At 42.9% G+C, this 16,124-nt stretch overlaps 1 protein-coding gene across 1 annotated transcript in view; it reads right to left on the bottom strand.

Annotated features, from left to right (window-relative positions):
• Positions 1-315: 315 nt before the first annotated feature.
• Positions 316-16,124, bottom strand: part of LOC139639259 (cadherin-11-like) — a gene marked incomplete at its 3' end in the record, with an annotated part of 37,574 nt that continues 21,765 nt past the window's right edge. The window contains exons 2-7 of the mRNA XM_071513337.1: positions 15,249-15,681; positions 13,910-14,049; positions 12,401-12,695; positions 10,120-10,239; positions 7,671-7,838; positions 316-503 (exon numbers count right to left, since the gene is read on the bottom strand). Of these exons, the coding sequence (XP_071369438.1) occupies positions 316-503; positions 7,671-7,838; positions 10,120-10,239; positions 12,401-12,695; positions 13,910-14,049; positions 15,249-15,399 (1,062 nt within the window). The remainder of the gene's footprint in view (positions 504-7,670; positions 7,839-10,119; positions 10,240-12,400; positions 12,696-13,909; positions 14,050-15,248; positions 15,682-16,124) is intronic.

Below are 16,124 nucleotides of genomic sequence, written 5' to 3'. Positions count from 1 at the left end.
TTGAAAGCGCTCCACTCAGCCTAAAAAGACGCCTGCTGCAGTGCCTTTTCTACAGCAGACGGCCTCTGTCTGCCTTTTGGCCGCTCCCACTCGGCTTAAATGTAAAAGAAGTGCTGTCCATTTTGATAAGAAGTAGTGTGAATGTGCCCCGGCTGAATGGCAATACATCTATACCACTCAAGCTTTGAATGTAGCTTTCACTATATCTCTCTCCTACCATCCTGATCTCATTCTTTCCCCCACTCTTTTCTTCGGTCCCATAGCAGCCTCTTTCTTTCTTTCTTTCTTTCTTTCTTTCTTTCTTTCCTTCCTTACCTTCTTCAGCTTAATGACGGCCTCTCTAGTCTGGGAGTCGGTGGTGAGCTCAAACACGCCCAGTCCGTCTCCCTCCGTCAGGCGGTAGCTGACCAGTCCGTTCTCTCCCATGTCGGGGTCTTTGGCCTTCAGGCGGCCCACCTCCTCTCCTGCCACTTTGTCCTCCGACACGGACATGGCATACACACCTGGGAGGAAAGTAAAAAAGTGGTTTAGTTTTCATCGGGACTCTATTCTGATACATACCTGGCTTACAGACCTGGGAAACCGGTGAGAAAGGATGAGAATATACTGTACACATACCAGTCAAAAGTTTGGACACACCTGATGTTTTTCATTCTCTTTATGGCATTTTTGTCTAAAGGCTTCTGCTTAAATGCTTGAAATGTGTTTCTTAGACAAATATAAATAGTGAAGTTGTTGCCTATGTATGAATTTCTTTCCAAAGCCTTTGCCTTTCCATCAAGGCAAAGGGTGGCTACTTTAAAGAATCTAAAATATAAGATAGTTTTGATGTCTGTACTGTTATTCTAAAATGTGAAAAAACAAATCCGTGTCCAAACTTTTTTTACTGGTAGAATAGAATAGAATAGCTCCAATAACTGATAGGCTGACAAACCCACACTGTAAGTTTCTGTGTAAAATATAATAAATGCCTGTGTGAGCTATAAAAAAAATGATGATTTTTGACCGGCTGTCCACCTGCCAAAGTGTCTAGTTTGATTTACCCATGTTAATTTATCAGTCACAATTAACATTCAGCAGCATGTGGCTGGTAGCTACTGCTACTTTGAACCTCTGGTCACAACCTGCTCTGGTGTTCAACGCTCTTTAGTGTCTTAAGACTACTCCTGGCCGGCTGCCGCTGTGTTTACTGTCTAAAGCAGGGTCAGTCTTGCAGTGGAGAGAGGGATTAACACGAACTATACCATCTGTCTCACATGACACAAAGGATATTAATATCCCCTATAGAGTGTCAGGTGTGTGTGTGTGTGTGTGTGTGTGTCTAGGGGAGTAGACACCTGGCTTGCCGAATGAGAGCGGTAGGACCATATGTCTCCTCTCTCCTCCTCCTCCTCTCTTCTCCCCCCCCCACCCCCCCAACTAAATCCCCCTCATCCCTCTCTCTCCTCTCTCTCATCTACTCTCTCCATCTATCTCTCCGCTCCTCCCTGAGCCTTTCTTCTCGTTTCACGTCTCCCTGCGCATTTCATCATTCTCGCCGCATCCCTCCTGTCTTCCTCCTCCCCATCTTCCCTTTCCGATTCTCATCTTCCTCCTCCTTCATCTGATCTCCCGTCTTCTCTCCTGTTCTTGCTTCTTTCTCCCAAATCCCTCTTTCCTCTCCTCCTTTCTGAGTGGACTCATCATTTTACGGGATGGACACCATTAGCCTGTTTATCCAACTGGTGCAGGTGTACCAGCCCCGTCAACCGTGAAATTCAATTGGCCACGTGGTTTTCCGAGCAAATCTGAGTGGAAATGAATGATTGACTGATTCACGGGGCTTTTATCCGTCCTTCCCAAATCCCTCCTTCCATCCTCCAACCCTTTCTACCCTCTCCTCCCATTCGCCTCTGCTCCTTTTCTCCTCCGCATCTCCATCTCCATCGATCCTCGACCAAATCCCTCGTTCCGAACCCTCCTCTCCATCTTCTACGTCTTTCCTCCTCACCCCTTCTCCTTTCGCCCTCAAATCCCTCCTTTCATCATCCCTCCTCAATCTCTCTCCCCCTTCCTCTCCATTTCTTTTTTTCTTCTCCCCTTTCCACTCCATCCTTCCAAATCCCTCCGTTCATTCTCGCCTCTCCTCCTCTCCCTCATATTTATGGTCTATATTTTCTCTTCTCCTCCTCCTCTCCCTCCTAATTCTCTCATCTTTCCTCTTCTCCTCCTGCCTCTTCTCTCTAAAAGCTCCTTTCGTCCCTGCCCTCCCCTTGCCCTTCTCCTCTCCCTCCCATCTCTCCCTTCTCCCGTCTGTCCATTCTCGCTCCTCCTAAGTAGCTTAGCTCTAACAGCTTCTGGCAACTGAGTCAAACATTGTATGACAGAGCATGCAGGCGGCCTGGTGTACCTGGGTGTGGCCTACAATGGAGGAAAAACTGCTTTAACCCTCATCTTACTGACTGGGGTACCCGCAGACCCCAGAGGTATACTTTTTGTCATATCTCACAGGTGCTTTATTCTATCATTCCAATTTTTCGTGACTTTGTCAATCAATTTGTTCCTAATGACTTCATATCATTGTTTTCTGTTTCTGTTTTAATTATGCCTTTTTAAAAATACCAATGTATTGGGGTCCTGGGGGACCCCAGTCAAAAGCACCCAATGCCGCCTATGCAGTTTTAATAGATGGAACTATTTATTGAGCTCATGTTTGCCATGGGTCCTAGTTTAAAGTATGACACACTATCAGGGGGGGTAGGGGCACTCTGTCAGTCATTTTGAAGGAGACAGACACAGATGCAGCAGACATAGATTTCCTCATGTGCTCTGTGACGACCCAAATACTACTACAAGGTAAGATGATGTTCAAAGTCAGAAATACAATACATCTGGGTTTTTTTTTCAGATGACATTAATTACATAACTAATAATGTTTTGAGAAGAAATAAGTTAACATTTTGCTATGATGGTTGTTTCTTACAGTAGTTTATTCTTGGGTTCCCCAGGGACCCCAGTCGGTAGTCCTTGCATGTTAAATATGTTGGTAGGATGAGGGTTAAGAAGGATGTATCATCAGCTTTGGGACAACACATGTTTTTTTACACAGTTCTCCAGAGTTAATTAGTGTTGATTTTTCAGTGACAATTTGACTTGACAAGTGTTGATTGCAGTGTCTGTTCACTCGCAGAGCTGATATGTCTCTGAGGCGGCTGTTCAAAGCTATTAAAAGTGTTAAATTAACTCTGAAGGGCTTCTATAAAAACTGGCATTGTGTTGATTTTTACAAGTTAATTTAACGCTGACGATTTATAGTTATAGTGGCACTAAACAGATTCTTGGGGGAAGCACTGACCATGGCTCCTTGTTGTTATCAGAGTGACAATGGAAAACCTGTTTGAAGTGCAGCACACTGAAATGTTTTTTAAAGGAATACACTGTGCTTTGGGCAGATTGGCCCATTGGTCAACTTACCTGTTAAGTGATGACATCATAGGCATTAAAATCATCCATGTGTATGATTGCATGGCTCCATGCTAACATTAAGAACTAGTTAACTAAACTAAGAAGACTGACCTTTCAGTAATATACAGTTATTGGTTTTTATTATAAGGCCTGTACATTCATAAATAAAAAAAATGAAATCATTAACTCAATATAGCCAATGAAGCCACAGTTTAGTTTTTGTAGCTTTAGAGCAGCTACAAGTTCTCATTTTCCCACTTCTAAGATAATGCTAGTCGCCTGCTATCACTCAACATATCATATGCTACAGAGTTAGCATGGAGCAGTGGTGTGAACGATCTACTGGGGACACATGGATGATTTTGGTGTCTATGTTCTCATCACAAAAACAGGTAAGAGCTGACCAATGGGCCAGTCTCCCAAAACCTCTGAGTGTTCCTTTAAGCTCAAAAACGCACATTGAGCTCTAAGCTTGTTAAATGTGTGAAGCTACAGCCAAATCCTTTCCATTGAAAAAAAAAAAAAAAATGAGAAGAAGCCAGAGGTGTAAAGATACATGTAACCTTACTTTTCATCACACCATGAAGATGTGTTAGCATTAGACAATGTTATGTTGGCTGTACCACAAGACATGTGGCAAACGACACACACTGATTGCCTCTGCATAACCTATTGCCATTACAACTTTTTAGCTTTCCACACAATGTCACTCTTGTATTTCTGTCTAAACTTGAGAAAAAACTCCAAATAAAACTTTAAAGACAGGGATTTTATAGCTCTGGAAGGACAGAGAGATACATTTATAGCAGTACTCATAAAAGCATAACCTTTTGTAAGTCATGGCAGGGGTTTTATTATTATAATCTGGTTTGCTTTTGGAGACAAGAAGAGATAGTTCTATAATAGCAATAATACAAGACACAGGAGGTAAATGATATGTGTGAATATGGCAGGCAGCTATCAGCCAGAAGATTTAACTTTAACAGCTTCAAATGCCTTTTTATTATCTATTCTATTCTGCTTTGTTCATGTTTCAACAAGAAGAGATGACAGAGACAGACAGCTAGCTGCAAGGAACTGTGGCTGACATATTTTAACAGTATTTAACTCAAACATCCAACAAAGACTTAAGTCAAACCGAGTGAAAAACAACATTTTTTTGGGGGGGGCTTTTTATTTGCTTTCCTCTGCGTTCTGCTCCTCCCTCTGTGTGTGTGCGGGTGATGGATTTTGGGGGGAGGCAAACGAAGGATACTTGATAATGAGGTGAGAGACAGAGAGAGAGAGAGAGAGAAAGCGAGAGAGGAAGAAGAAGCTTGGAGTGAAAGAAAAAATATAACGGTGTGAATGAAAAGTGAAAAGCTGCTGGAACACGAGAGGAAGTCAAACTGTGCCGCTATCTCTCCGTTCTGTCTCCGTCTTTATCTCTCTTGCTCTGTATCTCTGCCTTTCCTTGTTTCTTTCTCTGTTTGTATCTGTGTTTTTTTTTTGTTGTCTTTTTCTCTGCTTCTCGCTTTGGCTCTGTCTGCTTTTCTTTCTTAACCTTCTCATCTTGTTTCCCCTCGTTTCTCTCTCTCTCTCTCTCTTTCTCTCTCTGTCCGACTAATAAATAAGTAATCACTGTCCTCATTCACACCATCTGGGAGCTCTCCTTTTTTTTGCAGGTGTGTGTGTGCAGTTTTTTTTTTCTCTCTCTCTCTCTCTCTCTTTTTTTACAAAGGCAGCTACAACCACAACATATTGCTATTAGTTGTGTTGTCTTGTATCACAGATGTAAAGCCAATGATGCGCAGCCGACATTTAGAAGTAATGCAGGTGGCTGTTTTGCAAACATTTATGACCGATAATGTTTTGTCATAAAAACCTGCTTTCTTTTGTCCTCATAGCCCATAACTGTTATCTACAATAACAGTGTCGCAGTTACAAATAAAGAGTTTATCTCTGTTTATTTTAGCTTGCAAAAGACACTTAACCGCAACATTGCTCTGGATAAGAGTGTCAACTAAATGCCTAAATTGTAATTGTTAATCATAGTTTCAAGTGTATCCTTTGATATATCTACAATACACAGGAACCCGTCCAGAAAAGCGTTATAATTTTGTCAAACAATAACTTCAAGGTATATCTGCCATCCTTTACAATAATCTGTTTCAATTTTGTGCCATCATTTCATAAGAGTAGATTCACTATTTAAGCTTTTTCCAATACATATGCTAAAAGCAATTTGGTGGGCAAGCATAGCACAAATGCATTATAAGAACAATACTTTTGGCCATAGAAATCTCCATCTACATTCCCTCGAAACTTCTATTCTATCTATTATCTTTCCTGTCCATCACAGCGCACAGAATCAGATTTTGGCTTTCCAACACAATCGAAACACAGTGAGCTAACTGGAATCCACAGGAACCAGAGTGATGGTTATGACAGTCTCTTTCTCTCTGCATCTCTGTCTTTTGCATTCCCTCCCTCCCTTCCTCGCCCCCTCCCTCTCCCTCTGTCTCTCTCTCTCTCTTCTCTCGCCTGTTCAGCTGCTCCACAGGCTAAATCCCCAGCCCTCCTCTCCTCTCCTCCTCTCTTCTTCTCTCCCTCCATCGCTGCAGCTAGTCTGCTGAAGCTTTGCCAAGGGGTCCTTCTGCAGAGAGCTGCTGGAGGGGAGGGAGGGGAAGAAACAAACCGAGAAAGAAACAGAGAGAGAGAGAGAGAGAGAGGCAGAAAGAAAGTCTAAGAGGGAAAGACAGAGGTGTAGACAGGAAAAGTCTGAAACGGTACACTGGTAGAAATCTGTCCACACACTGAATATATAAGCTCCCAAAACATTTATTGCTGCAACATTTGCCTGATGAATGTTGGTGGTTGAAACAGTGCAGCAATAAGTATTTTGGGAGCTTATATATTCAGTGTGCTGATTTTGTCCTGCACCTGTACCCAACTTGTTCTGGATGCACACACCATGCTACTTCTTCTACTTCAAACAATCTTTGGTTGAACATTAGTTATGCAGGTGTATTTACGTTCTACTGACTTAAAGGTGCTACGTGTTACATTTTAAAATCAATACGTCATTACCAAATATAGACATTTTGAGACATCACAGAGAAGTCTCTACTGGCCTCTACACTGCATTTTTCATTGTGTGCCACCAGGTCGGATTTTATGGTAAATCTGCTGGATTGCTTTATGGCACAAAGGTATTTCGCTTTACAGCAGAGAACAGGAAGAGGGCGCTGTCCTTCCAGCGCACACTGAGCTAAATCTTTCAGAGTTTCTTGCGATGGCAGATGGCGGGAGGAGTGAAAGGCCTCCCAACATGTTTATCCTCTTTAGTAAAGCTAAAGAGAAAACAAATGCATGCAGAGCGATGCCGGAGACGGGGAGGGCGGACGAGCAGCAGCATCCTGTTTGCGACAGAAGCTTAATTATGAGACACGCTAGCACTTACGCTTAATTCACTCTTACAATACCAGTGGCACAAGGTCGAGACGATCAGTCTCATTTGTTTATAGTAATTACACCAAGGTATCAGAACAATTGCAGGGTTCTTGTAAATGAAGCATTTTTAAAAACTGACATTACCAAGAAAAGACTGACATGATTTATACAGCTACCATCCAAAATACAAAAAAAAATGTGATATAAAATATTGCCTACCACTAGCTAGACATGTAGAGTGAGCGAGAAAGAGCTGCCCATTTAGTCTCTCTCTCTCTCTCTCTCTCTCTCCCCGTCTTTAACCTTTATTTCCACAGCTCTTGACAAAAGGACGGTAAATATTTAACTACTTTTTTATTGCTCAGCAAATCAACTATCCAACAAATGTCCCAAGGAGAACACACACACACACACACACACACACACACACACACATATGCCTGAGGACATTGCAGGGGGGCGGTAAAGAACCTTTAATAATTTATATTTAATGGATTTCATAAGTTATTTTTTGTGTGTCTCCTACAGTGACTTCTTTGGTTTCTATATTGCTAGCTAGCATGCTAACATGTTTTCTAGGTTATACTCACACACACACACACACACACACACACACACACACAGATACAAGGATGCACTTATATACATATGTAATGCCTGTGCACACACACCGGCGCACACAAGCATATTTGGTGGAAAGTCTCACACTTTCACACCTCTAAAGGAAATGTCACACCACAGCAAAATGACGGCTAGATAGATAGATAGATAGATAGATGGATGGATGGACTCACTCTGTGGGAACTTTGGCGGGTTGTCGTTGACGTCTGTCAGGGTGATTTTGACCTCGGTGGTCCCCGACAGTCCGCCCATGTGACCCCCCATGTCTTTGGCCTGGATGACGACATCATACTCCTGACGTGCCTCGCGGTCCATGTTTGGCAAGGCCGTGCGAATTATACCTGGATAGAAAGAGGGAGGAGGGAGGGAGAGAGAAAAGGATGCAAAAGAATGAATGAAGTGAAACCTTAGTGATCATCAAATCATAACAGGTTGTTTTTGCCAATTTTGCATCCCCGTTTGAATTAAACTGAACACTCAGAAGGAAGAATGCTTTTTTAAATACATTGTTTTTATGGTATGTAAAGTGACTCATTCTGTGTTTGTTGCTGCAGCCTTGTAAAAAATTGTGGTCGCGGGAAAGGAAAACTGAATCACTGGAGGCTTAGAAAGTTGCCCTGGGCGTGTCCCGATGCTCTGTGACACTTGTTGTCTGCCTGTTCGTTTAAGTCGATGCAAGTGTTAAAACAAACAAAGTGTTAAAACTGTTGGCAGCACTTTGTATTACAGCTCCCTCATGTCCACAAAACAACTATAACAAAATATATGGCGCTTTTTAAGTAGTTACATAGAATACTGGTCAAAGAAAAGGGGAATATTGGTAGTGGTCTTCTATTATTTGTGACACATACACACATACACGCTCTCTCTCTCTCACACACACACACCTACACGCACACAAACACACATACACACATACACACATGCAAACTGACAGTTGTCATCCCCATCACCAGCTCTGCCAGTAACAGACTAATTATCACTCACAGGTTGTCATGGTGGCAAATCAGCTCACAACACCTAAGGCTACTGCGTGTTCATCTGTGTGTTTATACATGTGTATGTATGTTTGCATATATGTATGTATGTGTGTGTGCATGTGTGTGCACGTGACCCCTTTATGTATGCACACATGTATGTATGTATGTATACGTGTAAGTGGGTCTGTGTTTATATATGCATGAGTGTGTGTGTGTGTGTGTGTGTGTGTGTGTGTGTGTGTGTGTATGCATGTATATTTGGTTGTATGTATCTGTGCTTTTATGTATGTCACTGTGTATAATCTATTCATTACAAAATGCTATATATAGATTTTGGGAAAATTCTACTATTTATGAGTTCATTCAAATTCATTCGAAAACACAGATGATTCTGCCTCTAAAAACATTAACTATTTTGAAAGCAAAGGCCTTAAGATGACTCATAACTTTACTAGTAATCCATAATGTGCTTAACATCCAGGCCTTTGTCTAAGAGTAGGTGTCATTTATTTTTTTTTTTTTAAATGGCGGATATCCCATTTTGGAACGAAAAAAGCATCATCACTCATCATTCATATAAATTTGAACTCCAGTTAAACATGTGTGAAGTCTTCTTTTTCTACATTTCAAGCTCCAGTAATCTTTTCTTTCTGTTTAATTCATCACCCGCCTCTCTCTTTCCATCTCTCTCTTTCTTTCTCTGCATGTCTAGCCGCTGCGACAGGGAGTTGAGGCTTTCTACTGTCATATTATGTGTATGTGTGTGTGTGTGTGTGTGTGTGTGTGTGTGTGTGTGTGTGTGTGTGTGTGTGTGTGTGTGTGACAGCATGAAAAGCTGATAATCTCCAAACCAATTAGAAATGTGAGCTATGGATTTGAGCCAGTCAAATACCCAACACTGGTTTGATTAGCCAGATTTACTCTGCCCAAATCTCTCGCTCCCCCTCTCACGCTCTCTCTGCCCTAACCGCTCTCTTTCCATCAACTCTCTCTTTCTTTCTAACCCAATTTCTCTCTCTTTCTCTACCCTAACCTCGTCTCTTTCTGTTCCTCCTCGCTCTTTCTAACCCAACGTATCGCCTTCTCGGCCCTAACCTCTCTCCTTACATCCAAATCTCTATTCTTTTTTACCCAAATATTAGGTCTGGGCTCTGCAGAGACTAGAGGCTGCCTGTCCTGTGGGAACCTCTCTGTACAGCAGTGGCTTCTTTTTCTCACTCTTTTCAGTAGGAAGGACGTGTGTGTGTGTGTGTGTGTGTGTGTGTGTTACATGATCTCTACACCACTGAGCATGCTTTTAGCGCTCAGAGTGGCAGTGGGTAAAAATATAAAAAACACTTTATGCAAAAAAGAAACAGGTTTTAAATATTCTCTAAGCAACTAGAGGCCTGACCAGCACTTTCCATAAGCATATGTTTAGTGCTGCTAGCTAAAGTGCCTAGTGGTCAGAGGGGATAAGGCCTGTAGTATAGTGTTAGGATGCACAATTATGGCTAAAATCATAGTCCTGATTCATGAGTGTTGATGATTTGTGGAACAGAATTACTGTATTATACTTTTTGCATGTTTCAACTACAGCAGGTGGTCTGTATACAGTTGCAGTGTAGATGGCTTAAGCATAAGGTTCGGTTTTTAGTCTTACCTGTCTGTGGCTCCACAGAGAAGTATGGTTGTCCTTGCAGTATGCTGTACACCAGTCTGGCACTGTTGCCGTAAGTGGGGTCATCGGCATCTGTGGCTGTCACCTGCATCACTGATGTACCTGTAAGACACACACACGCACACACACACACACACACACACACAAACAAAGTTAGGAGATTACTTTTGCTGGGGGCATTGGTCCAAGAAAGCAACCTTGTCACAGGACATTTGCCGATTCACATGCTGCACTGGCTGGTTGGGGAAAGTGAATGAATAGCACTCTCCTTTCCCTCAGACACTACAATCAAACTGCCCTTGAGTGAGGCTGCTCTCTCTCGTATTATTTATCTGCATTTCGTCAGTGCAATCTCCAATTTTGGTGATTTTCATGTTTAAATTGAAGGATGACATGGACCTCTTTGGGTTGAGAAACCCTTTCAAAACCCACTCAAACTGAAAAAAAGCATGGTTGTCAAGCTATAAAAACAAGGCTGTTTATCTTTGTTCCTAAAAAGTTGACATTTTGGAGATTCAAATTTTTCACCAGACAACAGCGATTTACTTCCAGTGCAAGCCTCTTTAACTGAACTTGACACAGCTAAGCTCAGCAAATAGGCCAAATAAATTAAATACGCAGAAGTGTGAAATGTATTCTATTAACTTTGCGTAATTTTTACATTTCCTTGTTGATGCAGCAACTTTGCACCATCCTTCTCCAATCCACCCTAGATAGAAAGTTTGGCCGTTTTTGATTCCTATGGCAGCCATGTTAGCTCCACCATCTTACTCTATATAAAAACCCATGGGATATCATTCCTGTAATCAAGTTTCATTCAGTCCCGGTCTCACTGTGGCAGCCATCTTAAGTGTACCAGCTAAATTACCATTCAAGAATGTTAATTTGAAGGGGATTGCCCTCTCTATCTACTCTATTTCTGAGCTCCTTGAGGGAACCTGGCCCCGGTTTGTCAGATTACAGCTCTTCCATCTGCTCCAGTTCTGTGGTCGAGGCTGATGGCGCTGTCATGGCAACCGACAGCCCCTCCCAGCCAGACTTCCTGTATTCAGGTTTCAGCTTTAGAGAGGATGGCTGCAAAAAGCCTGAACAGAACTCATTCACAAGGCCTTTCAGAAGTTCTTTCTTTGAAAGTCCAGTCCATTCAGAGAAGAGGTTTCTCTGGCTTTCAGAGGTTCAGGCAGAAACACTGCCAGTCTGGTTCATTTCAGGTCATCTTGGACGTGTTAAAGACTCCTCCAAGATCACATAATATTTTTTAAGAAAATCTATTAAGACCCATTCAGATGCCCTAAGCAAGGATACACAAAGAAGATACTATCTGTTACTAGCCCATGCCAAGGTACTGCTACATACTTTTTGTACTACTGTAATAAAATACTTTTATTTTTTATTTCCTTTTAGAAAAAAAAGGGGGGAAAATGGGGGATTGGGGAGGTATGAGTTGAATATGTCAGCTAATAGCACTGTCTGGGCAACGGCATCCACCTCTGTGTCACACTTCCTGTGTTCAGGTTTCAGTGTTAATTAATAATGTATGAAACAGGCTGTTTAGCAGACCAACACACTGACGATGGACCCGGCCCTTGACTTCATTAACAAATGTCACTCAACATGGGACAGAGAGCTTTTCCATAGTAAAGAGATGGGATGGATTATTGCTGTTATCAAATTGAATCAGACTGAATCAGAGTGTGAAAATGATTCTACTGGCTAGTTTTGCAGATATACCTTAGGTAAAGCCAGGAGTAGGCCTTAGTCTGGACACACTAAAATAAAACATTTAAGAAGCTTTCATGAACAAATTTCAAAAGCTCAAATTTGTTTTAGTTAATTCTGGCCTTTGGAGTTTTCAATTTAGATAATGAATAACTGATCAGACACGGGTATGGAAAGTTTCCTCAAAATTTAAGTGGACTTTGATATGTGTTTTTGTGTGTGGAAATTGGGTGTGAGATAAAAGCCAAACATCTCAGAAGATATACACAGCATAACCAAAATGCTATGAAAGTCAGTAATGTGCCTTGAACGTGCTTTTATTAAGATCAAAATAAATCAAAATGCCAAGCTGACTGAATGCCAAATGCATTTACACTCTGAGATGACAAGTGCCACAGTCAATTCTCCTAAGTTGCCAGTAGCCAATAACATTTCAGGCACTTTGGCATAGTGCAGCCCAATTTAAAAAGTTAACCTAAATCTTTACAGCAGCTCCAAACCCAGCCTCCCCTCCCGTTTTCTCAACTCTTCCTTTCCTACTCACCAACGTTGGACATCTCAGGCACCCTGGCGTAGTACGGCCCGTGTAGGAACTCGGGAGGATTATCGTTGATGTCCTGAACTTTGACGATGAACTCTGACGGCGGCTCCAGGGGTTTGTTGGTGTCTCTGTCCACGGCCTGGGCCGTTAGAGTGTACTGGGCCTGCTCCTCGCGGTCCAGGGTTTTGGTGGCGTGGATGTTGCCCGTCTTGTCATCGATAACGAAGATCGTTCCTGCGCCTTCGCCAGACAGGATGTACTTGATGTTGCCGTTGCCTGAGTCTACGTCTGAGTGGAGCTGAATGGAGGAGGAGGGCGAGAGACAAGTAGAGAGTAAGACAGGGAGACAGACAGAGGTAAAGCAACAGACAGACATATAGAAAGACAGCAAAGACAACATCTCTGTTGGTGTCGAGCTTAAAGTCCCCATGACATGAACTCCCAGTCCCAGAAGTAAAGGTGCTGTTTCAGGGGGTCTTTAAAGAGAAAGGGAGATGGGTAGATAGGTAGGGAGTGAGAGAGACAGGTTGGTAGGCAGGCAAGGCTGGTGGCAAGGCTTGGTTGCTTTATAGACATGACATGATGTTGCTATTTCCCCCAAGTCTACAAGTCAGTGGAGCTGCAGACAGGCTGGTAGTCCGGCTGACAGTGAGACAAGCCAAGCAATAATAAGTAAGAGATTTAAAACATTGTTGTCATCAAAAAAAACAAAAAACTGTAGAATGTTCAACATTCAATTAAACTCTTGTTCTTCTTTTACAACCCCTCAGCTATGAAATATGATGTATTGTAAACATCATTTGCTGTTTGTCATGAAAGGCGCTGCCCGGTGTGAGTAATGCTGTTGTTTGTGGATGAGCACCACCAATCATCTTCACCCTTCAGTGTGGAAATGACCTCTCTCTCTCTCCCTCTCTTTGTCTGTCTCTCTCTCCTTAATGAATGAGGGAAGTAAATTTAGATCCCAATTGGTACTAGTCCTGTCTGTCATCCTGTTTGCCCTCACCCTGACGGGCTTTGGAGGGAAATGTTCTTATTAATTAAGCAGCAAGTCAAACTCCAAGCTGTTGTTCAGGTAGCTTCTGTTTGACTCAAGGAGAGGAGGAGAGGAGAGACGAGCAGAGAAGAGGAGAGGAGAGGAGAGGAGAGGAGAGATGAGGAGAAGAAAAGAGAAGAGGAGAGGATAGGGGAGAAGAGAAGAGAAGAGAAGAGAAGAGAAGAGAAGAGAAGAGAAGAGAAGAGAAGAGAAGAGGAGAGGAGAGGAGAGGATAGGGGAGAAGAGAATAGAAGAGAAGAGAAGAAAAGAAAAGAAAAGAGAAGAAGAGAGGATAGGGGAGAAGAGAAGAGAAGAGGAGAGGAGAGGAGAGGAGGGAGAGGATGGGGAGAAGAGGAGAGAAGAGAGGAGAGCAGAAGAGAAGAGAAGAAAAGAGAAGAAAAGAGGAGAGGAGAGAAGAGAAGAATTTGATAGAACATAAATTTGTATAATAGAAGAGGACATTTGATTCTACTCACCCTGCCCACTAGAACCGGGTCAGGTCCGGTGTACTCCTCAATGACAAAGAACTGGTTCCAGACCCATCCTCGTTTGGACCGGTGGAGAACCTGTCCCTCCTTCCCTGTCCTCTCTCTGTGTCTGTGCAGCGACAGGTGACCTACGAGTTCAAAACAAACATATATTCATATTTTTCTCCCTGTCTGTGAAGGTGATAGATGACCTAGAGGAATTTTTTAGATCCTTAGAAGCAAATCGAGAAGGATGTTTTATCACTAAAGCTGCAGTTTCTGCGTACATTTTTCAACTGACTGAATTCAAAGGTGGGCGGGAAGCAGGAGCCAGCTTTTGACTGGTGGGTCGCCAGTTCAAATCCCAGCTGGGAAAATGTGGGTGGGGGATGTGAACGACACACACGCCTCAACGACTACTTTTGAGGTGCCCCTTAGCAAGACATTTAACCCCCATTTGTTCCAGTGGAGCTGCTCCGTGGCCAACAGTTGAAGGCTGTGGGTGTACTGGGCAGCTCCCAGGTGTGAACATCTGTAACTGAATGAAGCACTGAAGCATCTGATCATCCGTCTGGAGATGGTCAGAGACGCATTTGACCACATTAACAAGAAAATGTGAATGCAATGTGTCTACAATTCACAAATAGGAGCTCCTTAAACAGAAATAAACTTAGTAACATACTTGTCAAAAATGGACTGTCAGGATGCTCAAATACAGAATAACTCATAGTCAGGATGGGGAACAAGTGAGATTGAGTTTTTTACTGTCAGTTTTAAAAGATGTAAATTTTATGCGAGGAAGTGATGTGCGTGACAATCTGTGTTTTGGCGAGGAAAAGAGAAATCAGATTTCAAACTGTGTATGAGAGATGCATTTTAATGCCAGGTGTAAATACAATCCAGCGACATTAGAGCTAGAGACAATCTGGGGTAACACTTTATTTGGATAGTCCAATGTTGATGCTCAGGTGACAAAAAGTAGGTGTTCAACAAAGTGTCATTTGCCTATTTGATGCATCTCCACAGACTATGTAACCCTAACCCTTCAGCTTCCCTAACCCCAATCCTAACCCTGCCCCCATTTCTAACCCAAAACCCCACCCCAGCCTGAACCTTTTTCTAAACCTAACCCCAACCCTAAGATTAACTCTAGCCCAGACATTCAATATCTATTAGACTACTTTTCACACAATTATGAGTATCACTTGAAACTCAGCAGACCTTTTAAGGACACATTATAGTCAAGTAAGTTGAGTTACAATGGACTATCCAAATAAAGTGTGACCCAATCCGAATACATGACATGTTAATGCTAGATGTAAAGGGAGCCTTGTTGCCATTCCCATACCTGGATGTCTGTGTCTGTGGCCCCTTCGGTCCAAGGGGGCGCTGCCGCTCCGGGCCCCTGCTGCGACGCTACAGAGCGCAGAAACACCCACCAACACCAGGAAGGCCCTCAGCAGGCCGAGCCCCTCCCGCTTCATGATCAGCACCACCATCCTGCCCAACCCGAGCAACCGTGCACTTCGCTCCGCCCACTGCTTCCTGGTTCCTCTCAGTGGAGCTCCGCCCCCCCCACTGAGATGATATCCTGTTTTTGCTAGCGAAACGTCGTTGACTGACTTCCTGGTTCGTTAGCTGAGACGGGGCCCGTTGCCGCGGATACTCATCACCGACTTCCTCTTCACTGCCTTTCTTCTCCTCCTCCTCGTTTCTTCTTCGTCTTTGTTATCCCTCGCTCTCGCTGGTCGTTCACTCCTTCTCTCCTCCAATCAGAGAGCCTGAAACAGAGGAGTGGAGAAAGAGGTGCGGTTAATGATAGAGAACAATAACAACCGCAACGACTCATATAGCACTTTTTAAAAACAATGTTATAACTTTACAGTCAAGAAAATAAAAACGTAACCAGGTAAACAAAGATTGATCGTTATGAAAATGAGGAGCGTAACACCAACAGTAACAACATAAACAGTTTTGTAATTATTCTTTCCTGTCTGCACATGGAAAGTGATGTTCAGTGACTGCTGTCTGCCATCTGACTTCTTAAATGGTTGTTGTGTTGATTAGGACACTTCACTAATTACCCAGAGAAAGAGCTGTTTGTAAACTCGTTAGCTTTAATTCAATTAGGCACAGACTGACTCGTGTGTGTGGGAGGCACAGCTCAGGCACGCCACCCTGTCATTGTGTTGGACTGCACACTTACAGCCCTTTCAAATCCACT

This window comes from Centroberyx affinis, unplaced genomic scaffold (assembly GCF_046629955.1).
Source record: "Centroberyx affinis isolate AG114_WGS23_722 - 3 ecotype Tasmania unplaced genomic scaffold, CSIRO-AGI_Caff_v1 ptg007013l_1, whole genome shotgun sequence".
In the NCBI taxonomy this organism is placed as follows: domain Eukaryota; kingdom Metazoa; phylum Chordata; class Actinopteri; order Beryciformes; family Berycidae; genus Centroberyx; species Centroberyx affinis.
This window is presented reverse-complemented; position numbering and strand designations above follow the sequence as displayed.